The sequence below is a fragment of the Fopius arisanus genome, unplaced genomic scaffold (genome assembly GCF_000806365.1).
Source record: "Fopius arisanus strain USDA-PBARC FA_bdor unplaced genomic scaffold, ASM80636v1 scaffold00007, whole genome shotgun sequence".
Classification (NCBI taxonomy): Eukaryota; Metazoa; Arthropoda; class Insecta; order Hymenoptera; family Braconidae; genus Fopius; species Fopius arisanus.
The window spans coordinates 946,760-970,946 of record NW_011887746.1 but is presented as its reverse complement, the minus strand read 5'-3'; the positions used below and the strand labels follow the sequence as shown (position 1 = coordinate 970,946).

Sequence of the window (24,187 nt, the reverse complement as noted above, 5' to 3'; positions counted from 1 at the left end):
CAACAAATTTAATTAAATAACCAATCAATATTCTCGAATTGTTAATTAACTCATGACAATGTTCAACACAGATTATTGAATGAACATTTCTGATTCTTGATTGAACAATTGCATTTCAGATTTTAAAAAATCATTGAAATTGAAAAAAAGGAAAATGAGAAAAAATGTGAAAAATGTAAGAAATGGGAAAAATCATTGAATATGAAATGAAAAATGAGGGTGAAAGTACCGACTGTTATCTCGAGTTCCGCGATATTCGCGTAAAAAATTTAATTGAAGAATCGATTATCGACTGATGTTTTCGATAGATGCGGCATAGAGAAATCTCACATGTGGAAAAGTTAAATTTCCTGTCCCTTCCATCCCAGTAATGCAATACAAACTGCCCGCAGCTCCTATAAACTCAACAATTAAAAGCAACAACTGTTGAATAAAGCGCGTGGAAACTCCAGAGAGTTTTCCCACATTTTGCTAAAGTCCCCCAGGGGAGGAAAATTATTTTAGTCGCGACGGGATATTTTCGATGGACAGTCCTATTGAGGCAGAATCTCTCGTTTTATTTTAGGACCGGTATGTATTCCAGAGATAATTGTCTCAGGTTTGCGATCTGTTTGAGGATTTGTGAGTGACTTTTCCGGGCTTTTCATTAATCATTGGCGCAGGTGGTTGTGTCTTTTCGGAATTTCCACCGATGGAAATTCAGAGGATTAAGAGGATTCGAGATTTGTGGGCGGTTTGTACGCCAGAGGGATGAACTTCAGTTCACGGAAATTGTCTTCGATAATTACTCCATTTTAATTGCAAAAATCTCGTCTCAATTACAAGAAAATACCTTTAAAATAATTATCATCATTGAATTTTTCCATTTTCTCTTGAATAATTTAACAGTTAATTACTATTGAATTATCATATTATTCTTGTATTAATTAATTAATTATAATTGTATTATTATGAATGCATGATCTTTTAATGAACATATTGTAATTATATTCTAAAATTAATAAAATTGATTATCATTATTATTGAATTATTATGATATTGAAATTACGTTCAATATTAGAATAATTATTAAATTTATCCCGAATGGTAAATTTCAACTGAATACCGATAAATTATCATAATTTTCTTAATCTTTTATTTTAAAACCATCTAGGTTTTTTCACTAGATTCATCACTAGATTATTTACTTAAAAATGATTCCGCCAGAAAATTTAAATAGCGTGGGGGTGGAAAATGGATTTATTCCTCTGTTTATTGTTTTACCCTAATTAACATCCGGAAATGACGAGGAATTTTTACAGTGGAAATGTCACGGTTAATGGGTCGACTTAGATTTTGGAGTGTGAACGATTCCTCTCGGAGGAAATTACTGATCCCTGATAACGAGAATGACGACACAAACCCCTAGGATCTTGAAAGGACTCAACGTCGAAGACGTCGAGCACTCGAATACGTCACAGGGATAAAAAGAAAATTGGAGAAGATGAAAAGTCTCCAGTGGTGATGTGTGGGCAATAAAGGGAAATTCTCGGGGGAACAATGGGAACTGTTTATCTAGGTACCTCCTAATGTACCTCATCAGAGGCATCAACTGTCTAGGGATGGCCTTTTGTTCTATCGTAGGGACATTTGCTATTATAGACACTTTATGTCGATCCAGAGTAAATCGAGAGACAATGTTAATGTTTATCTTCTGGTATCGATTCACGCGGGTATGGGACACATTTTATTTTCACTCGATCATGAAAATTGTTTTAGTTTATTTCAAATTCAAAATCTATTTAATCAAATAAATATATCATTTGTAGATTTTGATTTGATGTTTTATTATCGAGTCACTTCTTTACGCGACGCTTTTTATTTTCACTCGATTATGAAAATTATATTCAATTTCTAATTGAAAATCTATAAATTTATATGGAATTTTCATTTAATTTTCTCTCAATTAGTGGAAAATTAACGGAGAAAATGCGGTGTTCAAATATTTGGATTGGTACATTAAGAAAGTTATTTATTTTTAAATAACAAAAAGAAAATGAATTTCATTTGAACTTTTGAAAATCGAAAGAGAAATGCAAAATGTCATTTTATTCTTAACGAAATTGTTGTCCATTGAAATAATTTTATATTTTCAGTGAATCATTAATTGAATGATTTCTTCATTATTAAATAAATAATGAATTCTGAGTTATTCATGACAATTGACCCTGAAATTTTATTTAAACCGAACGAAAGTGTCATTTTCAAAAAGGAAAATTAAACAATCGATTGATTAATTAAAACTGAAAAAAATAAATTGCGAACGAAAAGAGGATTATACTGAAGGACAATTCACGGTGAATTATTCAGGAATTGTTGTATAAATATTTATCCATCGAAAAATCTCGGTGTGAGTTTTCCGAAGGATTTCAATGTGTTCTTGAGGAAGGGGAGGATGGGGTGAGGAATTCAAGAGAAATTCTCTAGAGGAATCGATTATTTTGGTTTATCTCGTTGGAAGTTGATGGCCAATAGTGAGAGAGGGATCGAGTGAAGAATTAATTAAATTCCTGGGAGTTGCAAAGTATTGAGGGGATAGTTTATAGCCATGAAATACTCTGTCTTAGAGAGAAAGCTATGGGGAAGATTTTATTCCTCGGAGAGCAGCAGATGCTTTGGTATTCGGTCTGAAAGACAGGCAACAGGTTTCAGGGAAAAAGTTTTTCGTGTCGATATTAAAAGCCCTATTCAACTGGTTGTCCCTTAAAAGTAGCCAAGTCTTAATTAAAAAGTATATTTATGAAGATCCCCGAGGGATCAATTACCCAGAAACCACACCGAGACTTTCAATAGCCTCAGCTATTTTTTTCTACATTTTTATTATCTATTTCCCTAAGCCCCTATTTTTTTTTCGATAATCATTGGAAAATAATTTATTAATTCATAACTTATTGGAATTGTTATTCAATGTATGACTCCATTAATTGGGATGCAGAAAGAATAACAGAGAAAATAATTAATAAATAACAAGAATTTTATAATTGAAAAGCGGATGTATGAAAAATTATTTCCATATTTTAATTAAATCGGTATGTGGAAAATAAAAAATTAACACATAAAAATATTGTGTAATTAAGAAATGGAAAAATTGTGCAATTGAAAATCCTCAGTGAAAATCTAAAATTGTATTTTTAATAAATTGGTTTACAATTAGAAGAATAGATATCGATTTTTGTTGATTAATTATTCTACTCATCTCGAAAATCGATGCCCGAAAGAAAAATCTCAGTAAAACCCCCAATTTCCTCCAATTTCCCATTTTTTTTTAATTTGCAAAATACAAAGTCGATCTCCCATTACAGTAATAACTTCCACAATTACTCTTCTAATTAAAAAATCAAAATCAGACTAAAAAATAAAATCGAAATGAATTTTTCCCAAGAATCTCTCCATCTTTTCTCCAAGAAAAGAGAGATTCTTGGGAAAAATCCATTTTGATTGTATTTTTCAGTCTGATTTTGATTTTTCATCCCAAAAATAAATGGACGAAGGAAAAATCCGACAAAAAATCCGAACGTCGCATTTTTTAAATTTCCAAAAAGAAAAATGCCATTACAGTAACGACTCCCACAATTACTCTCCCAATTAAAAAATCCGAATGAAAATGAAAATCGAATCAAAAGAGATTTCCTCCAATTAGTCCCGTGTAAAAGATTAGCAGAAATAAAAATCGGTCTCCCATCACAGTAACGAGTCCCACAATAACTATTCCAATAAAAAAATCTAAAAAATCTAAAAATCACTGGAATAGTAAAAAATGATGAATCACTCACCACAGGTATCTGCAGATGATCTCCAACAAGTGCAAGAACCACCAGTAGAAGACAACAGTTTCTTCCTTTATAATGCTCCATGTCTGGAAGCGCTGGTTGAGAAGAAAAATTATTCAAAACGGTAAATGGACTGGTAAATTCTAAAATGACTGGTTTGTTGGAAAATTCGAGACGAAAATCCACGGATTTTCCGTACGTGAGTAGCGGTTTGGGTGGCGTTTAACTCGCTTATATAGTCCGCGGGTCTCATATAACTTGAGAATTGCGCAGGCGTTTTTACGTTTTAGTGAGAAATTTGTACGTGTGTGATATCAGGATGATACCGCACTATCATAGAAATGAGGGATTGAGTATACAAACCCCCTATCCACCCCCTCACGGTTGTGTATTTTCCCCCGTTACCACCAGAATTTTGAGAGGATGAATAAGGCGAGAGATTTATTGCATTTTTTTTTCCATTTTTTGTGCATTTTTTTTTCTGGATTTTTCCTGGTTTATTGCTCAAAATGAAAAACCTCGACTTTTTCGCATATTCTATTTTTTATTTTGTTTTTCGTTTGGAAAAATAAACCCCCTCGATAGGGGAGGTAGGGGGGAGGGAAGAGGCTCCACTAAAAATTCAATTTTTTCACGTTTAATGCCAATTGTTTATTTAATTATATTTATATGGTATAATGTTATGTTACTTTTTGCTCTATTTATTCTATCTTTATTATATTTTTTGTATTCTTTGTTATTTAGGATAGTTTAATATTGATTTGTCAGTGTTATTTTTCAATTTCGCGTTTTTGTTTTTCAATCCTGGGGGCATCTGCACTGGAAAACTGAATTAATTTTTCTATAAACAACGATTCACGTTCAATTTTTCATAACTCTACATAAAATAAAATAAACCCCGATTATTTTGTATTTATAATTACTTTTCAGTTTTTCCTTCAATTTCTCTCAGATGCCACCGAAAACGTAAATCATAAAAAATCCTATTTGTTTTCCATTAATTCAAATCTAGAGAATTAATTTCTCTTCTAAAAAAATAAAAATGACAATTTGTAATAGTCCCGCAAAAAAATTAACCCTCCCTTTTTTTTAACGTTTGGTAAATTTAGAAATTCTTTTTTTATTGAAAAATTGAGTAATCGTTTGGTGGAATAAATTGTTGTATTAACCAACAATTTTACATTTAATTTTGAACAAGATGTGCGAGTTTGAATGGAAAAATTATAACGGGGGCAATAAATTAGGAATAATTCTAAAAATATCCAGAATAAATGATTGCAACTCAAGTATCTGCTCCCAAGGGTCGCAATGAGAAGAAATTAATCGCGGGGATGACGCAGAAGGAGTCGTATTCCGACACTGAGTTCTTTCGGGAATACGGGAATACGTTGCAAGTGTAATTGATCAGGTACAGGATGTGTTCCTGAGTGATCGAGGAACTGGGATCTCCCAGAAAAATGATACCGGTATCAGAATTTCGATATCGATGGAAATATTCACTCTCTAAAAATAACTTCGCACCCTCCACCCCATAACTCATTAAATTCCCCTTCCACCCCTTTAAAAGAACCAAAAACCCCTCAATTTCTCTACGTCATGAATAATTAATAAATTAAAAACCTCATTTATTTGTTCAAAAAATATTTCAAGTAATTATACCCATTCTTATTTCTTCAATTACTCATTAAAAAAATCTAAAAAACTATTTCAACCGATTTTTCACTTGAAGATCGATTCCTCTGCAATGGATAAATGAATTCTTCAAGTTTAAATCAATTAAATAATCACATTTAAAAAATATTGCAAGTAATTGACAATTCTGATTTCTTCAATTAGTCATTAAAAAATAAAAAAAAATTATTTCAACCGATTTGTCAGGTGGAATATGGATTCTCTAAAATAGATAATTTAATTCTTCAAGTTTAAATCAATTAAACAATTACATTTAAAAAATATTGCAAGTAATTGACAATTCTGATTTCTTCAATTACTCATTAAAAAATTCTAAAAAACGATTTCATGTAATTTTCCCTTTGAATGGCGATTTAAAAAGAAAAGGAGTTCCCCGAATTTAAATAGGGGAGATTCATGCAAAACGGGCATCGTGAAATTTTTATAGTTCTCCCGATTTTTTAATTTTTTCATTTCCAGATTTTATTTCCGTGGATCAAACAGGGAAATTTAAAAAAAACATTAAACAGGGAATTAAACGCTTACATGAATAATGGAGTACTATAGGACATAGATGTGGCTATATAAATCGCGCTTGGATAAATAAAAATCGAGCCACCACAGTTCCAATTTTTCAATTGAGAAATATATGTATGCACAATTACGAAATCTAATGAATATTCAAATGAATTTGGAGGGTGTCCATTTTGCCCCGACCCGTCCTACAAAATATTTTCATCGAAATTTTTTGTCCCTTCATGTGGTCATATTCCGAACGATTTAAAAATGCTGAAGCATATTTTCTCAAGAAAAATTGTTTTTTTTTTCTCAGGGTATCCGTTTTGCCACCGTCTAAATCCGTCCCCTAAATTAAACATCTAAAACTAGATGTTTCTCCTTAAATAATTGTTCACACAAAAAAACAACGTTTTCTAAATAAAAAATTTGAATTAAATTGGAATGGCGCATCACAATTTTCCAGAATCAAAACTCATCATTAAAAAATCTCCAAAATCGATCCCAACGGATTTCTTCTTCAATATCAATACCTTCCCCTCATAAATGACTTTTTCCAAGAAGCTGAGGATATTCCCTGAATTCAAAATAATTTAAAAAATCACTTGTAGCGCTGTGACGACATCCCCAGCGTCTGCGCAGTCCTGAGGATTTTTCCTACCCTCTCTGGAAGCCCAGGTCTCCCCTAGCCACGAAAATAACCCGAAACTCCATCCCCAAAAGCCATCCGAATTTCCTCCGATCATCCCCTCACACGTCCAGAGGATTATTCACGGTGATGGAGTTCAAGTGCGCAGTGATTACATGGTAATTGTCAATAAAATTGTTCCTCTGGAAATGCACAGGCGTGACAGACACGAGTGATGTACCCACCTGTGACGAAACTCAAAATCAATTCCTGGATTTTTCGTGACAGTACGTGGAAATTATTTGTCACTTCATGAGGACAAAATGCTCACCGAGATGGTCAGACTCTCCTATCAACATCGAGCATTTTACTGCTACATTATCCTCACCATTTGGATATTTCTCCTCGTTGCTGGTAATTATTATTCATTACCACCCCCGTATAATAATAATCCCCGTATTTGTTTATTATCTCACACTGGGTTTTATCCTATGTTCATTGTTATTATTCCCCAGGATATATCAGGATAAATATTCAAATAATTTTATCATTTTTCTAACCAGTTTTCAAATGATTATTTGTTATTTTTGTTTTTAATTTTTTGTATTTGAAGTTTACTGTTGAATTCACTGCATAAATAATTGTTTCAACTCCTGGGAGATTTATTTTTATTGATCTGTAATTAGTTTCTGAATAATCCTGAATATTGATGATTGTATGATTTTATTATTTTGTGATTCTTTCTGCAGAACTGAATTTTTAAATAATGTTTGTCGAATTTTGGGGTATTAATCTCTGGAAATGCCTCGATGTTCTAGGTATGTACAAGTACATAGGAACGGATGATAAGAGTTCATTGCAGATTAAACAAAGTAGTGATCTCCCAATTCGTGAGTTTGCTCGTCACCTCAAACCTGATGTCAAGAACAAGCGAATTTTCAAGTTGTGCAATTCCGTTGATGACATCAATATTGGAGCTGAAGGTAACTAATAAAATAATCAACTAAAATCCAATTCTCCACAATTTCAATTGAAGTAATTTCACTCTCTCACTCTTTCCCAATTTAAATAATTGCATAATATATTTAAAAAAAGGAAAAAGTGTAAAAATAGCAAAAACAGGAAAGCCTGGATTATTCGATAATTTCTGGCTTAATTGAAATAATTAAAATTTGATGAAATTAAAAAAATGAAAAACTGGAAAAAAATGAAAAACTGGAAAAAAAAGTAACTAGTCATTTAATTAATTGAGTTAATTTATACTATCAGGAAAAATTCCATAAAATTGTTGTTCGCAGGCAAAATAGACGCGAATTTGACCCTCGAAGGAGTGATAATTCTCATCAGACACGGAGACAGAGGTCCCTTATCACATATCAGAAATATTAGCACAGTGAACTGCGCCGGGGACTTCACCCTGAACCCACGACTGGAGACAGTCTACCAGAACTACCAGAATTTCCTGGAGAATGCATCAGTGTATTCTCGAACTGCATGGGCCCAATTCCTGGGTCCATTCCACGGGTTTCCAATGCTTCCAACGAACACGAGGGACTGCAAAATTGGAGAACTCACAACCCTGGGAATTGGCCAGCTCCTCAAGACTGGGTTGCTCCTCAGGAACGCCTACTACGACAAACTCAAGCTCCAGAACACCTCCATCACGTCCAAGGACGTCGTCGTGTACAGCACCAGATACAGGAGGACTGTGCAGAGTGCAGTGGCTATGCTGTACACTTTTCTGGAGGACAATGGCTTTCAGAATCTGGGGAGAATCAGCATGAAGGAAGTCTCCAGTTTCACTTTCTGCAATAGTGATTGCGCCTGTCCTGCTGCTGAGAAATTCTCCAAACAGTTCACTAAGGTGAGAAAATGCTTAAAATTACTCCATAACTAACAAAAATAATCCAAAATAATAATTAATCATTCATTCATTCATTAATTATTGACATTCATTCATTCATTAATTATTGAAACGATATATTGTTGTAGTATAAACAAGTGGACAATTCTAATATTTAATCTTTTCATGGCGGTACTGTTGTTAATTGAACTGTTTGGAGAATTTATCATTAATTTTCAATCAGCAATTAATCATTGTTCATCTCAGATCTAATGAAGATTTACAGAATTCAAGGTACTCGAAGTTAATATGTATTGCAGTATTTCTGTCTTCAACTCTGGGTATTGATTTGGAGATATTTATGTACCGCTTTGCCCACTATTTCTCGAAATAGCTGCACGTCGAAAACACTCACCTTTTGTCCTGTCCATTCCACTTCCCTCATCGCCTCTCCTCATCCCTTTTCTTTCATTTTTTCCCCCAGAAATGCAAACGAATTCTCTGAATTCCTCAAAAATCGTGATAATAGATAATTCTTGAAAAACCCAAGATTTTCATAAATTTTCCATAACGACCACAAAATCTCCTCATTTGTAAACAAATCCGAGAATTATCCTGAAAATAAAAACTCAACATTTTGTTTTCTCTGTATAAGACCAAAAAAGGTTCTTGTGAAACAAAAAAATGTTTGTTTCTTCTATAAAAAACCACTTCTCCTTACAGGAGACGTCAGATCGTTTGAAATCGCACCCAGCGGTGACGAGCTTGATAAAACAGGCGGCAAATGTGGTATTCGATATGCCCGAGGAGTCGCCAAAGCCAAACAGCCTGAGAGACGCCCTGTTGACGTACATCTGTCACGGGGCGAGTCTGCCCTGCGTCGACTTCGACAACCTCCAGAGGAGTTGCGTCAAGACGGAGCACGTGACGGGCCTCTTCGCGTACACGGAGTGGGAATCCCGGATAAACATGAAGAGCCTCAACAGGAGGAAGCACGGCCTCCTGCGGGCCTACGGTCTCCTCAAGACCATCGTCTCCCATATGATGCAGATTGTTTCAGAATCTAGACCCCGGGTGGTTCTCTTCTCGGCCCACGACAAAACCCTGGAGTATCTGGCGATTGCCCTGGGGATCGTCTCCGATCACGTTGTTCTGCCCCATTATGCCACGAGGTTCGTTATCGAGATCTGCAGGGCCAACCCCAGGAGTGAAAGCCACAACCCCAACGACTTCTACTTCCGGTATTCCAAATTTATAACTCCAACCATTTTTTTATTCATCGATGATTACTGTGGTACGGTGAATTGACAAAAGTACTAAACGATCTTAATAAATTTTAATAAGGGTGCTCGTCAACGGCCGTGACGTCACACAGACCATCCCCTTCTGCAGGAACTCCAATTATTACAGTGCTAGCTATGGGGATCGAAATGAGGATGGCGAATGGTACAGGAAGGAGTACAAACTCTGCTCCATCGAGTCAATCATCAGACAACTGCACGACGACTACTTCGCCGCTTTCAACGCCAGTAATTTTAAGGACGCCTGCTTCGGACGCTGACGGGGACCACCAACACTGCCTCTTCATCACGATTTATACGTTTTTTTAGGGTGCGAGAATATCCGAGAATATCCGAGAAACCTTCACTGACATCCTCCAGACATCTTTATCTCCGATTTATTTAATTTTTTTAATACTTCCTCTTATCACTGCATGACTGCAATTGTTTAAATTCTGGAAGTCTAATCAATAGTTTATAAATTATTATAAACTATTGATTTCCACGTCCTTCAGAATGGAAAGATTACTCCATAAGTAATAACAATAATTCAAGATAATAATCAATCATTGATTTGTATTACTTTTATCTGGAAAGTGTATTAACTATTGATGTTTCTTTTTATTCATTGTGAAGTTTTAAGTTTAAATTGTGGAAGACGTGGAAACCAATAGCTTATAAATTATTTAGAAATCACTGGGACATTTTTAATTCACTCCGACGAACAAATAATTCGATGGAATAGACATTCATTTTTTAATTGAAAATTGTCTCTTCAATTAAGAAATTCAGGATAATATCACAGAATTTTTTCCTAGAGCTTAAATTCCCAAAAATGCAGATTTTCCTGTAAATCACTCATTACGGAGACAACTGCGTTGTTACAATGAAAAAGGGCTTCGTTTAATTATATAAATTCCGTTATCACTCGTCGTCACTCTTGCCTGCAAATCCCTCGCAGACATATATTTTCTAGAAACCTCAGATAAACTATTTCTACATGTAAATATGTAAATACTCCACTAAAAATGTTAATTATTTTCAAGAGTATAAATGACAGTGAATTCGTTAATTTCTGATTCTCTAACTAGACAATAGAACGTACAAATAATTGTTTTAGATCTAGAAATGCCCGAGGCATTCTTTCTACCGTAGAAAATCCATAAAACTAATCAACGAGAATTGTCAATAGAAAAACTCCGTCACAAAAATCAACGAAATAGCCATGATAAAGTACACAAGTCTTCTCAAGAACTCCATTTTATTCAATAAGGTAACATTTCATTTCTATTCACAGTTGTAAAAAAGAACACGACGTAATAAATACTGGACAATTACCATCAAAAGGCACTGGTTTTCCAAAAAAATCTAAATCAATTAATCCTGTTCTGTATCCAAAATTCGTGGCATGCTCCACACAAATTGAAAAAAAAAAACCTTTGGTGCGATTATTCTTGTGCAGATCTCACAGATGCATCTCACAAATTTCTAAAAATATTTTCTACGAATTACCAATAAAAAATTGAGTGAAAAAAAATTCTTAAGACTCCTTACATCTAATCCTAGTTTATACAAAGAGTATTCAGTAGTATTAAAAATATTTGGTCCTCTGCTGAGTGGGAGGTGCCCTAATACTGCAGCAAAGAGATGAAACGATCAAATAATTCGTCATTACCTCGATAACGAGGGGTTTTCAACAAAAAATTTCACAATTTTTCCTTTCATTACCCAAAACTGTTCTTTCCCATAAAAACATACCAATTTTACACAATTAATTTTGTTGATTGAATCAGTAAAACTAAATATAGAAATTGAAGTAAATTTAGAACCTCTCGTGATCGAGTCAATGGAAATTCAACAAACGAGAGAAAATCCCTGAATTCGTATCACTCTCAACATAAATCCGCTGGTTCCCTTTTGTTTCCAGCCATAGCGAGCCCGAATGTCTCCTGCACCTGAGAAATCCTCTCCAAGAAATGTTCATAATTAAGAGCACCATTGGCCCTCTTCTCCCTGACAGGAGGGGAATGCTCAACGCCCCTCTGAATTCCCAAAAAGCTTCTGTCAGCCTCCACGACAAATCCCCCTGCATGCCTCCTAATCCCCTGCCTCCACCTGCTGACTAGCCATTTCATTCTGAGAACCGAGACAACCGTCATCACAGCTGACTTGAACCTGACCTTTCCCCGGCTCTCAAAAACTGAATAACACCTCTCCGTGTTTGTGAGTTTAGCAAGAACAGATAGAGTATTCTCCTCAGACACCTGGTATCCACCAATGACACACAGTAAATACCTCTTCTGAAAAGCCAGAGCCTTCCTCTTGCTGTCTACCCTGATATACTTCCCATAGAGTCTCTGAAATTTGCTGGACATCTCGGACTCATCGACTCTCTGTCCAAGAATCTCGAGTTCCCTGATTCTTGCCTCAAGTCTCTCCCTCTCCACTCTCTCAGCAATGAGTTTCTCATGGAGAATGCTCTTCTCATCAGCATACCTCTCCAGCTTCCCACATAACTCACTAATACTCTGGACAAACTGTCCCTCCACTCCTCGAGGGGCGTTGTACTCCCTCTCACCCCTCACCTGCCCCCTGAGCTCATCAATAATCCCCTGGAGTTTCTCCTCTTTGGCCTTGGCCTCATTGAATCGCTTACCCATCTCCTCCTCACTCTTCCTCAGGGCAGCAACGACTTGCGTCAACTGTGCCCTCTCAGCCAAAGAGGCCCTCAACTGTTGACTCATCTGATCAGTATCAATTTGCCAATCATGCATTACCTCCCTGACATTCTTGATCTCCTGTCGAAGACTCTTGAGCTCATTGTCCTGGTCGCTCTTCTGCTGCTGCCTCTTCTCCTCAGCCTCAGTCAATCCCTTGATTTTCTTCTGGAGCCACTCAATCTCCTCATCTCGAGTTTTAATCGTTGTCTTAAGGCGCCTCTGAATTATCTCCAGGTGATCCTTGTCACCCTCGACTATCATAAGATTACTCAACAGCTTCTCAGTCTCCTCGATTGCAATTTCCAGGTCCTTCTTGTATTTATTGCGCTCTGATTCCATCGTCTGGAGGCTGGTCTTCAGGTCTTCGATCTCACGCTCCAGATCTGACAGCTTATCTGGGACCTCTGGCGTTGGGATATCTATCTCTGGTGGAGGTCCACCAGCTTTGGACTCAATCTGACATTTGAGAGCAGTTAACTGAGAGGTAAGCTGTTTGTTTTTCTCCTTGAGGCTCAAGTTATTGTCCCTCAGGTGCTGTTCAGTATTGATGGACGCTGTTAACTTAATTCTCAGCATTTCTATCATGTTGGAGTCTTCCATCTGGGAGTTCTGATGGGCTGTCTTCTCTTTTTTCACTTGGACCTCGAGATTTCTCACCGCGGCCTTCTTAGAGGACAACTCCTCGGACAGATTAGTATTTCTCTTGCATTCTCTCTCGTAATCTGATTTCAACTGGAGAATTCTGGACTCGTATTCTGATATCTGGCCCTTCATCATTTCCCTCTCGATCTCCAGTTCGTTCCTCTGGTGGGACAGCTCGGTGTTCAATTTAGTCTGGGTTTTTAATTTGTTCTTTATATCGAGGTACTGCTCCATGATCTTCTCGAGATCTTGCTCGACTGGTTTTATCGTCAAAGAGTTGCAGGCGTGAAGCTCCATCTTCCTCTGAGAGAAATCCTCGGACTCTGACTCGATGGCGTCCATTATTTTTCTGTCGAGATCGGCTGAGAGGTTGAGCTCTCTCTGGACCATATCCTCGAGATCCTCAGGGTGTCGATCCTCTTTGAATACCTCAAGCTCCTTCGACAGTTTCGTAACCATCTTCGTGAGCTCTCCATTATAGTTCTTCTCGATCTGAAGCTTCTTCCTGAGTTCTACCACATTTCCAGGCTCCTTCATCTTCCTGTGAACTGTTTCCAACTCTCTGTGGAGGCTCTTGCTATCATCAGTCATCTGCTGGATAAGTTTGTCCTTCTCCTTGACAAGATCTTTGAGATGATGAATCTCTTGGTCCCTGTTCTCCTTCGGTGAGACACTCGATCTCCTCGCTATGTCCTCCAGCCTCTGGATCACCAGGTCTCGACTGTTTAACCCATCACTCAACCTCTTCATCTCATTCTGGTGGTCCAGCAACTCCTTCCTCACCACCTCGAACTTCGTTTTGTACTCGTAAAGCTGTTTGTTTTCCTCCTCGATCTCCATATTCCTAGTCGTCACAGTCTCAATGGTAATATCCTTCTCGAAGATTATTTGAGTTAAATTCCTCAGTTCCTCCAGTTTCTCCGACAGCTTCTGCTCGCAATTCCCCACACTCTCTTCTAGCCTCGATATTTCCTCCTTCAGTCTCACAGTTTCTTCCTTCGACTCTGTCAAAATCCTTTCGTTCATCTGAATCTTCTCCTGGTAGATCTCAATCTCCTCAGCCCTCACTTTCAGATAACTCTCAACCTCATCCAGATCACGCCTTATTTTCCTTTCGGACTCCTGTGACAGCTCGTACTGGCTTTTGTAGAAATCCTTGTCTCTGGTGAGATTTTCTATCGAATCTTTGGACTCAGCCCTCAACTCGTCCAGACTTTTCTTCAACTCATTCAACTCCATCTCCCGTTTATTGAGAGTCGATGACTTCGATTTGAGCTCCTCGTATATCTCCTTGAGCTTCTCCTCGAGCTCCTGAATGACTTTCCCACCAGGAGGAGAGAGTTTTGATATTTTAGAGACTGAATTGAAAGATCTGCCATCCTCAGAAGCAGCTGGTGACTTCAAGTCAAGACCACTCATCATAGAATCGATATTGGATCTTCGATGGACTGGAGTGGTATTGGGAGAAGGCCCCAGCTCGAGGGGAGGTATCACCAGCTCAGACTTCTGGAGCTCCTCCTGATTTCCCTCTCGTCTGAATGACGAGAGGTTCGGATGGAAATTAATATTCGTGGTGTCTCTGATGGCCTCTGACATCTCCTCGGCCTCAGAGTGAATCGAGAGAATATCACTCAATGTTCTCGCCGAATTCTTTGGCTCGATCCTCTGCTCCTCTAGATTGGAGCTGAGTGCTTCCAGCTGCTTCTCTTTTTTCGACAGCTGATCCTTGAGATGATCGATCTCCTCGTTTTTGTCAGCCAGCATCGAGTCGATGAGCTGTGGCAACTCCTGCTGCGCTCGTTCCTGAGTTGAAACCTTGGACTCCAGCACCTGTTTCTCATGCTGGAGTATATCGAGCTGCTCCTTCAGGCCAATAATCTCGTTGTCCTCACGTTGAAGAAATTTACTGAGCTCCTCCTCTTTCTCCTTCAGCAGAAGATTGCCACGCTCCAGCTGACCCCTCATATCCCTCAACTCCAGATCTTTATCAGAGAGTTTTTGCTCAAGTGTCTGAATCCTGGTGTTGAGCTCGTGGAGCTCGAGCTCCAGACGAGACGTCGCCTGACGCTGAGCAAACGGAGCTGACTGTTTGTACTGTTCCAGCCGTCCCCTCATCTGCTCAATCTGAAAGAGTTGATCTGACGTTGTCTGCTGGAGTATGTCCCTCTCCTCCTGGAGCTCCTCGTTCTGAATTTTCAGGGCTGACAGCTGCATATCAAGATCCTTTATCTTTTTAAATGCCACCTCCTCCGTTCTCGAGTGCTTCAACAGCTTCTCCTTCAGCTTCAGCAGAAGATCCAGTGGTAGAGTAGGAGGGGAAGTCGTGTCCTCGGGTGTCGGACACCTGGTGGCGTCGATCTGGTCACGAATTGAGACGTCCTCTGAGGGCTGGCTTATGCTCAAACTTGAACCTGTCGTATGCAACCCCTCCAGCTCTTTTATTCGTTTGTCCAGGTGATTCTGCATCTCTCGCAGCTCTGACTTCATCTGCTTCAGGGCTGCCGAATTCACGGTGAAGTGCTCGCTGCTCATTTGATGGCGTTGCAGTTCACTCTGCAGATGGGAGATGTGAGAGTCTGACTTCAACTGGTCCAGCTCGTCCACCAGCTCCTGGTGGCTGTGACTCTGGGATGATATCACTTCCTTCAGGTGAGAGATCTGAGACAGCAGCAACTCCTCCTGATCTGATTTCCCCTGGATCTGCTGCTCCAGGTCGACGATTATATCTCGAAGGATCCAGATCTTGTCCACTGCTGCCTTCAACTCGGATTCAGTTTCCGATTTCTTCAGCTCTGTGTCCGAGATTTGCGACGTCATCTCACGCATCTGCTGCTCCAACGCCTCCACCTGGGGCAGGGGTGCAGGTTAGATGAGGGGATTAATAAGCGGATACCCCCCGTCAAAAATACATTTGAATATATTTTTAAAATCGAATTGAATATTATTTAAATATATTAAAATCATAACTGTTAATTTTGATAGAATTATTTTTTGGGAAGAAATTAGTTTTTCATGAATTATTTATGAAAAAGGCAGAATACTGATGAATGTGAAAGACTTTTTATTTTTCAGGTAGAAAAAAAAATTAGTAAATGGGAGAAACTATTGGATTAAATACCAAAAATGTTGATATTCAAGTTAAATAAAAAATAGCACTCACGGTTTCTTTGTAGTCAAGATGAACCTTCGAAGAACCCAGCGATGAATCGGGTGTGGGTGAAGGCGACTTTATTTAAACGTGTTTTATGTGTATGATAAAACCAAGCCCACAAAAGTGCAGAAAAAAACACCAGTGTTAATTAAAAAATCCATTGAATTTGAATAGTGAAGGCGTGTTACAATGTGAATTGCATTAATTGAGCCCTTGAGATTTCAAGTGAAGACCAGAAATAAAATGTTAGATAAAAAAAAATCCACTTTTGCTGAAAAATAGCTCCACAAGTGATTGAGAATGAAAGATCAGAGTGGCCTATTAATTTCGATGAGTTTACCTCAGAGGAAATACGAAGATCTCGTTCTTTATCACGTTCTCGTTCCTTCAACTGCTCGTGAAGGGATTTTATCTGCTTTGCAGCCTCATCCCTCTCGATTTCCCTCTCACTCGCCTGTTCCTCCAGGAATTTCCGAGTGCTCTTGAGCTGTTTGTCAGCTGCATCGATCTAAATCCATCATTGATGAACAATTAGCAGAAAATTCCTCAAAGGAATTAAAAATTCTGCCCTAATACATCAATAGAATGCAGAATTTTTATTCCATAAATTCGATTAGAGTTATAAACCGCAAAATCATGCATAAGCCACAAAATAAATTAAATATCAATCGAAAAATCATCAAAGAAAATCCTAGTCTCCGAGGTACAAACCAAAGATGAGTAAATGATAGGATGGAAAATACTGGAAGTGGAGAAATTCAATAACGAAGTGGTAAACTAAGATATTTCTAATTTTACTTTGATAAAATACCGGTTAGTCCAAGAACTATCGATTTAAGGAGAAAACGTGAAAAGAACTTTTTTCTGGGAAATTTAAAGAACTATGGAGCAGTCCTCTGACGTTTTCACCGCAAATGGATGGATTCAGAGATAAATCGATCGTTAAAAAAACAAACTCCATCTTATCTCACTTTATTTCCTCGTTATTGAATTGAATTAGCACTAGGATTTCCTGTGAATAAAATCAAATTAGGTGGAATAATTTACCTTGTGTCTCACCCTGTGTATGCTTTGGGAGGGAAGGGGATCTAATGACACCTGCTGGCAATTACAATACGTCAAAAATCCCAAAAAAAGACAATAATCAAGCACTTTGGATAATGAACGTTGGAATGACTATGGAAACCACTCTAAAGTAGCTCATCCCAGTTTAATTCATGTGTTCAATGTTCATGCAGTGCAAAACGTTCAATCAATCGTGTCTCGATCGTGTTTTACTCATTACCTGCTGTTGCAGATCCTCTCTCTCACGTTTAGAGTCTTCCAGAATTTTTTCTGTGCACCTGCAGAGCTCCTCGATTAGTTGGAGATGCTGGGCTGGATCTGCAGCTGCATTTACTGTTGCCAGACGTGCTGCAATGATTGTCCATAAAAATAATTATTCATTCTTATCTAATCAAGATTTTTTATAATAATTTATTTTAAACCGATTTGGGAGACTATCTCCTCACCTTTCTCCAACAACAACGAGAAGTCCTGAACGACAACTTCGCCGCCACTCTCGTCCTGCTCGCCATATCCCTCGGAGATGATCTCCTTGGCGGCCTCGGTAGCCGATATCTTCTGTTGGAGATCAATAATTTTAATCTTGAGCTGCTGGTTCTCCTCCTGATAATCTTCGAGGATGCCCTCGGCCTCCGAGAGCTTAGCACTGAGCTCTTCATTAACTTTTGTCGTCCAAAGAACCTGTTTGGAGAGAGCGTCGAGGGTGCTCTCCCCAGGAGTCAAAGATGGAGAAATAATTTCAGCACTCTCAGCCCTCAATCGCTCCAAGCACTTGCCCAACTCATCCCTGAGTTTCTCCCCTATGTCCTCCTCCTCCGCGATGAGGTCCAGGAGGCAGTCTGTCTCCGAATTCACTATCGAGGATATCTCTCGTGACTGGGGAGCAAAATGCACCCTCTTGACAATTTTCTTCGCAGGAACTTCCACTGTCTGGTCTTTCTCAGTCTCATTACTGGAGATCTGCTCAGATATGACCTTTTGTTTTATTATTTCCGTTATGAAGGTGTTGTTGAGCTCCTCCTCGCAGGTCACTGTGTACTTGACGAGATCTACGACGAGACCCTTCAGGATCATGCAGATCTTCTGGAGACTCTCGTATCTCTCTATTATTACGTCATCTGGGGCATCAAACTGATGATTCTGTCTCCCCTGCGTCAATACATTCAGTTGAGACTCGTAGCTCTCCAGGGCCTTTGAGTAGTCTTCTTTCAGGCGTGTCATCTCCTCCTCATGAGATTCCTTCAGCTTCTCCATTTCTCTTCTGGCATTCATTGTGAATTTATTTCTTAGCTGCAACAGCTCTGGGGGCCAGTTATCCTCGGTGTCACCTTCTACAGCCAAGAGTACCTGGAGAAATCATTTTAGGAATTACGAGAGAATTTAAGGATTGGTGGAAAATTCAAGTGCGCGTATTTTAAAGATTCTGGAAACCCCTTGAAAATGATACTTAATTTAGGAAAATTCATTGCTGAAGAATCAACAATCACAATAAAAGAATTAGTACGCAAAGAGAGTGAAAGACCGAGACAATTAGCAGGCAGACATAACAAACTACCTGTATCTGTTCCTGTAGAGCGTTGACAATGTCACACCTAGCCAGAGCAATCTGCTCCTCAAGCTGTACACTGTAAGCTGCCCTTAGCTCACTCAACTCGCTATTTTCCACTGGCTCCAGCTCGGTCTGACAATGCTGCATGCCCAACGAGTAATTCAACGAATTCAATTTGTTAATCACAAGAGGAGATATTAGTTGACATTAACAATTATTAGACAATCAAACATGCAAAGCTACAACTTCATCGAAACAATAAAAAAAAGCACCTGTTCATTGGTACCCCTGGCTCTCGTTTCACTTCTCCCCTTACTCTCCTCCTCGAGTACCTCCCTGCCTCCCTCCCTGAACCTGCCAGCATCGCCAGCTCCCCCAAAGTACAGATCATCAGTCATGTCCTCAACCTCAGAGCTGTCATCACTCATTTTTTTGGACTGACTGAAGACTTCCTCGGAGTACTGTTTCTCCACGTGCAGGACCTTCTCCTCGAAGTAGGTTCTGAGCTCCTCCATCTCTAGTGCATGCCTCCTCTCGAGGTCCTCTTTGAACTTCTCAACTCCATTATCTCCAAACAATTTCTTGAGAACATCGATTTCCTCGAGGTGCTGCTGCTTGAGCCGCTGAATCTGCCCTACGAGACCCTCCTTCTCCTTCTCGACCTCTTCGAGGGACGTCTTCAAGCCTTCTGCCTCGCCCTTCAGCTGGTGATTCTCTTCGGTGAGCCTCTCACACTCTTCCAGAAGATTCTCAAACCGATTGAAAGCAGAATTAATTCCTCCCACAAGACTAGACGCAATGGCTTCAGGCCTTGTGCAATTCAAGGTCTCCTCCCCTCTGATGCTGTCCACGAAGTCTCCCCTGGACTCATTAACGAGTGATTCATTGATCCTGATCTCCCTCTCAGCGCACTGATTCCAGGCAGTCTGGAGTCCCCCCATGAGCTGCTTGCAGTCCTCCTGGAGCTGTTGCACTTCAATCTTGAGATTCCCAATGGCCCTGTCCCTCTCCCCCAGGGCTCCATCCTTCCTCCTGATAGTTTCCCTCAACTCCTCTAGCTCCCTCTCCATCCCCTTGATTCTACTCAAAGAATTATCTGAATTATCTAAAATCATCTTATCATAGTTATTCTTCAAGTCCTTCAACTGCTTCTCATAATTATTCTTCTGAAGATTAACGTCCTCCAGCTCCCTGGAAGTCTTGATCACAGTGTCCTCGAGGTGTTTTATCTTACTGGTTAACTTTCTCTCGAGCTCCTCCTTCTCCTCGAGCTTCTGTTTAGAAAGCTGCACCTGCAGAGCCAGATCGTCGAATGTTTGATAAGTCGTCTCATTGAACTCGCTGAAGAGGCTGTTGCTTATTCCTGAAATCCGTCCAAGAGATCTCTCCAATTCGTAAATCCTCGAGCTCATGGACCTTTCGTGGACCTGGTTATTTTCGATGAGGGACTGGGCAGCTGAGTATTTCGCTGTCAAATCGTCGTACCTCAGCTTGAGGTTTTCATTCTCCTGCGTCAGTTGGGCAACGTTGGTGAGAGCCTCCTCCAGAGACTTCTCGATACTCTCTTTCGAGTCGAAGACACTCGTTGCAGCCAGGTACTTAGTTGTGAGCTCCTCCACTTGGATTTTGTGTAGCTTTATCTGCTCGACGAGGAGTTCCCTCTCATGCTCGGCATTGACTAATTGATTTTTCAGGATTGTGACGTCCCGGTCGCCCTCAGGAGAACCCTGGGCCTTCAGTACATCGATGGTCTTCCTGCAGGTGGCCAACTGACTATGAAAAACACTCAGCTCCTTCGCGTGCTTCGTCTCCAGCGCCAGAAGCTCCTGATTGAAATTATTTTTCAACCCCTTGCACTCCTCCTCGTGATTCTCCTGCAATTTAATCAGCTCCTGACGATGGGACTCCGCATTAAGTCTCGTTTCAGCAGCAAATTTATCCAGGATCTTCTCCATGTCCTTTTTTATTTTGGATATCTGGGTATCGTAGAGTTCCTTTATTTGCTCACGTTCCTCCAGGCTAGAGGATCTCTCCTGCTCTAGGGATGCTATCTTCTGGTGGAGATCAGTGATTTGGCACTTGTGGCTTTTTATTTCCTCAGTTTTTTCGTCCTCCAAGGCTTGGAGTTTTGTATGCAGCTGCTTTATCGTCTCCGAGAGGATCTGACAATCCTCGGGCTTCTCTGGATCACTCTGATCCTTCGTGGGGGCATTGAGGATTGGGAGAGAATTCAGGAATTGTACCTGGTCCTTCAGGGCGTCACGAGAGGCTAGGGCTTGCTCCAGGGAGGAGGTCAGCTCTGTTAGCAAATTGTCTCGCTGGGCCACTGCCTGCTCAAAGTCCTGGAGCTTGTGCTGATAGCTCGCCACCAGATCTCGATAGTGCGTACTGTTTTGACTCTGGGAAGAGTGCGGGGAACAGGCCTCACCTCTTATATGATCAATCTCTGCACTCAGAGACTCGATTATCGCTTCTTTTCCTTGGAGAAGCTCCTTCAGCTCAGCGACCCGACCTGCCATGTTCTCGATGTCACCCTCACCCTCGCCCTCAGATACACTCATGCTACTCTGGGTAGTGTCTCGTAGGGAGGCATCCTCCAACATCTAAGGGGAATCAAAAAACCTTTTGGATCATTTGGTTAAATTCTGAGAAAAGGAATTGAAAGGATATTTAATTAAAGTATTTACATCGATTGCTTTAATTAAATCAATCAATTGGGCGACTTAATTAGTTTGCTCTATCCGATTTTTTTATTTAATCTAAACGTCTAAACGTCGCGTATCGTCGTCATTAAAAATGGGGAAATCTAATTCGACCATTGACAATAAATTATTCGAGTATGGATACAAATTATTGATAATTACGGAGAATTTCAAATCGTTAAAAGAATTTTGAAAAAATAATATGTTCTCTAAAACAAAAACCCAAAACTTGTACCCCAATTTTATGTGTTGTATTTTGATTGATCATTCTTAATGATATTTCCTCTAGTTGTGGGGATTTATTAGTCTCCAAGTACTGCTAGTTCAGAGAAATGAGAGATAAATCGTCCATTCAAAATAAAAACAAAAACTCACACTAGAATTCTGGGTGTCAATAGTCTCATTGTGTCCGAGCAGCTCTTCAACATCAGAGGGATCATTTTGATTCTCCATACGTTCTTGTGAAGCCTTGTACCTAGCCAACTGGGAAAAACAGAAGATTAATATTTCCAGAGGGTCTTATTTTCATCTTAACCCGAGAAGGTCATTCCTACTGCGTGAAAATAAAATGATTAGAGTGGAAAACAATGAGGCATTTGGGAATCTGAAGAGAATGTCCTTCATTTCCCTTCGAAACAAGCCGAAATTTCTGAGGCTAATGAATTTTGTTGTTAAAGTTTTGGGTGAAAAAAAAAACAAATGTATAAACATGGTCTGCACGCAGGTCTCGACGGTTTAAAATTAACGAGATGTGAGTTTTTAAGGTCTTGGGGTTATTCTCGATATTTTACTCACTATTTCACGTCCAGCCTCGAGTGAACGCCTCTTCGAGGCTCGTCGCTCGTCCCCGTCCATTTATGTCACAGAAATAAAACAATTTGGGCAATTAGTCGTCGGCATTTGAACAAATCTTGGCTTTTGACCGTTGGTTTCCTTCTCTCACACACGTATGATGGACATGATTTCGAAGGAAATAGACCTGAATGCAGACCCTAATCCAGGAGCTGCCTCGTACCGTTTAATATCAACTCCACGGAAAAGAGGGCGTGACGATAACTTCTTTAAATAATTCCACGCCAAAAATCAATAATCGAAAATAATCAACGTCTTCGAGTTTTCGTACAATTTTTTTATCATAATGTTCTGTATAATAAGATGAAGTCACAATCAAATTTTCAGCAAAAAAAAGATTTTTTAATAGGTTATCTTTTTTTTTAACTCTGCCCTTCGTTATTGATAAAAAAACAGTTGATATCAGGCATTCTTAATATTTAAAATCTTCTTTAAAAAAAATATACAAGACACGGTAGTTGTAAGAATTATTTATTTGGCATCTGCAAGATCAATTTAACGATACTTTGTTTTTTATCCTTAGATGAAAATATTGAGTATTCAAAAAACTTAAGGAAGTCAAATGAAGTCATGATGAATGAGAGTAGGAAGAATTCTGGACTATCTACTAATTAATATTCTTGAGAAGCTTTTTCATTCTTTCCAGTGCCAGTGGTGCCAGTTTTCTTGGGGAGGAGGACAGCCTGGATGTTGGGGAGAACTCCACCTTGGGCGATTGTTACTCCAGACAGCAGTTTATTCAACTCTTCGTCATTGCGAATTGCGAGTTGAAGATGACGAGGAATTATCCTACAAAAACAACACGTATTTATTATCAATCCTAATAAAATTTTCTCCACCTATATATAATAATAATAATAATAAGTTTACGGACCTGCGCTGATATAAAATAATGAAAACAAAATTCGTAACATCAACGGAGGTATCGAGCCAATAATTCCCGAAAATCAAACACTACCTTATTTCTCGACCTTGGATATAAATCAGAATAATGGAAAGGGATTAGAGCCTGGGAATAACGGACACTGCTTTCCCGCCTATTTACCTCGTCTTCTTGTTGTCCCTGGCAGCATTTCCAGCCAATTCCAGGACTTCAGCAGCTAAATATTCCATCACAGCAGCAAGATAAACTGGGGCACCAGCTCCGACACGTTCTGCATAATTTCCCTTTCTCAGAAGACGATGAATTCTTCCAACAGGAAATTGCAGGCCAGCCCTGCTACTCTTTGTCTTTGACTTTGTCTTGGCTTTTCCTGAGGGCAGAAAAAAATTCAACGCCTTGATTCCCCCGTTCTGGTGATTGTTAATTAAATAAAAAACGGGTCTCACCTCCTTTTCCTCGTCCAGACATTTTTTAACAGTGATTACCGTGTAAAATGGGCGAAAATTAGAATAATTGGAGAGAGCGTTGGGACAAACTGATGATACCTGAGGCGTTTGCTAGCGAAGTGAGGATGTGAGGTTCAAACGACTTGCATGTGTCGCACTTTTCAACCATTGGGAATGAAAAATGGCGGGAAGTGTCACAGAGTGATGAACTACAACGATTTGACAGAGAATCGTGGCCACCTACTGGGATTTACCGACAATCCAGCAACTTGAAGGAAAAACGAGTGCATTCTTTCGCGATTATCTCCATAATACTCGGTTGCAGAGGAAAATTGTATGAAACTTATTTGTAGAGAGGAAAATTCCTGACGAAAAAGTCTAATGACGATTTTTCATGTAACCATTTGGTGAGGAGATAATTGCGGAGAAT

General features: G+C 39.2%; 4 protein-coding genes across 11 annotated transcripts in view; 1 reads left to right on the top strand and 3 right to left on the bottom strand.

Moving 5' to 3' along the window:
* The window catches only part of Nplp1 (Neuropeptide-like precursor 1), a 14,052-nt gene extending 10,054 nt beyond the window's left edge, over positions 1-3,998 (bottom strand). For all 4 annotated transcript variants that reach the window (XM_011316517.1, XM_011316518.1, XM_011316519.1 and 1 more), the window contains exon 1: positions 3,813-3,998. In XM_011316517.1, coding sequence (XP_011314819.1) covers positions 3,813-3,893 — 81 coding nt within the window. In that variant the 5' untranslated portion in view covers positions 3,894-3,998. The remainder of the gene's footprint in view (positions 1-3,812) is intronic.
* A 2,668-nt stretch (positions 3,999-6,666) lies between these two features.
* On the top strand, positions 6,667-11,093 carry LOC105273843 (2-phosphoxylose phosphatase 1). The gene is made up of 5 exons (XM_011316510.1): positions 6,667-7,038; positions 7,443-7,607; positions 7,923-8,488; positions 9,191-9,708; positions 9,812-11,093. The coding sequence occupies exons 1-5, from the start codon at positions 6,948-6,950 to the stop codon at positions 10,026-10,028; spliced, it is 1,557 nt and encodes a 518-aa protein (XP_011314812.1). The 5' UTR covers positions 6,667-6,947; the 3' UTR covers positions 10,029-11,093.
* On the bottom strand, positions 10,364-22,574 carry LOC105273844 (A-kinase anchor protein 9). 5 transcript variants are annotated; one of them, XM_011316511.1, is made up of 10 exons: positions 22,372-22,574; positions 21,952-22,059; positions 19,147-21,477; positions 18,881-19,015; positions 17,772-18,672; positions 17,546-17,673; positions 17,308-17,361; positions 16,601-16,768; positions 16,270-16,335; positions 10,365-15,956 (listed from the first exon to the last, which is right to left on the bottom strand). In XM_011316511.1, exons 1-10 carry the CDS (start codon positions 22,429-22,431, stop codon positions 11,640-11,642), a joined length of 8,268 nt encoding a protein of 2,755 aa, XP_011314813.1. In that variant the 5' UTR covers positions 22,432-22,574; the 3' UTR covers positions 10,365-11,639. The 5 variants fall into 5 exon arrangements, with proteins under 5 accessions (XP_011314815.1, XP_011314813.1, XP_011314817.1 ...); XM_011316513.1 differs by lacking the exon at positions 16,270-16,335 and having other exon boundaries at positions 10,364-15,956; XM_011316515.1 differs by lacking the exons at positions 21,952-22,059; positions 22,372-22,574 and adding an exon at positions 21,562-21,629.
* A 308-nt stretch (positions 22,575-22,882) lies between these two features.
* LOC105273842 (histone H2A) lies at positions 22,883-24,187 on the bottom strand (the record flags this gene model as incomplete). The annotated part of the gene is given in 3 exon segments (XM_011316509.1): positions 22,883-23,217; positions 23,474-23,681; positions 23,758-24,187. Coding segments are annotated over 3 exon segments (408 nt in total). The 3' UTR covers positions 22,883-23,039.

What these genes read in the sequence shown, in the direction of transcription:
- LOC105273843 (XM_011316510.1), top strand. Translation starts at nt 6,948, where the DNA reads ATGCTCACCGAGATGGTCAGACTCTCCTATCAACATCGAGCATTTTAC. An exon ending in GATATTTCTCCTCGTTGCTG is followed by an intron (nt 7,039 to 7,442) that starts GTAATTATTATT and finishes TCGATGTTCTAG; the next exon opens with GTATGTACAAGTACATAGGA. An exon ending in CATCAATATTGGAGCTGAAG is followed by an intron (nt 7,608 to 7,922) that starts GTAACTAATAAA and finishes TGTTGTTCGCAG; the next exon opens with GCAAAATAGACGCGAATTTG.
- LOC105273844 (XM_011316511.1), bottom strand. Translation starts at nt 22,431, where the DNA reads ATGGACGGGGACGAGCGACGAGCCTCGAAGAGGCGTTCACTCGAGGCT. An exon ending in CCAGGGGTACCAATGAACAG is followed by an intron (nt 19,016 to 19,146) that starts GTGCTTTTTTTT and finishes TTGGGCATGCAG; the next exon opens with CATTGTCAGACCGAGCTGGA. An exon ending in TACACAGGGTGAGACACAAG is followed by an intron (nt 16,769 to 17,307) that starts GTAAATTATTCC and finishes TGATGGATTTAG; the next exon opens with ATCGATGCAGCTGACAAACA.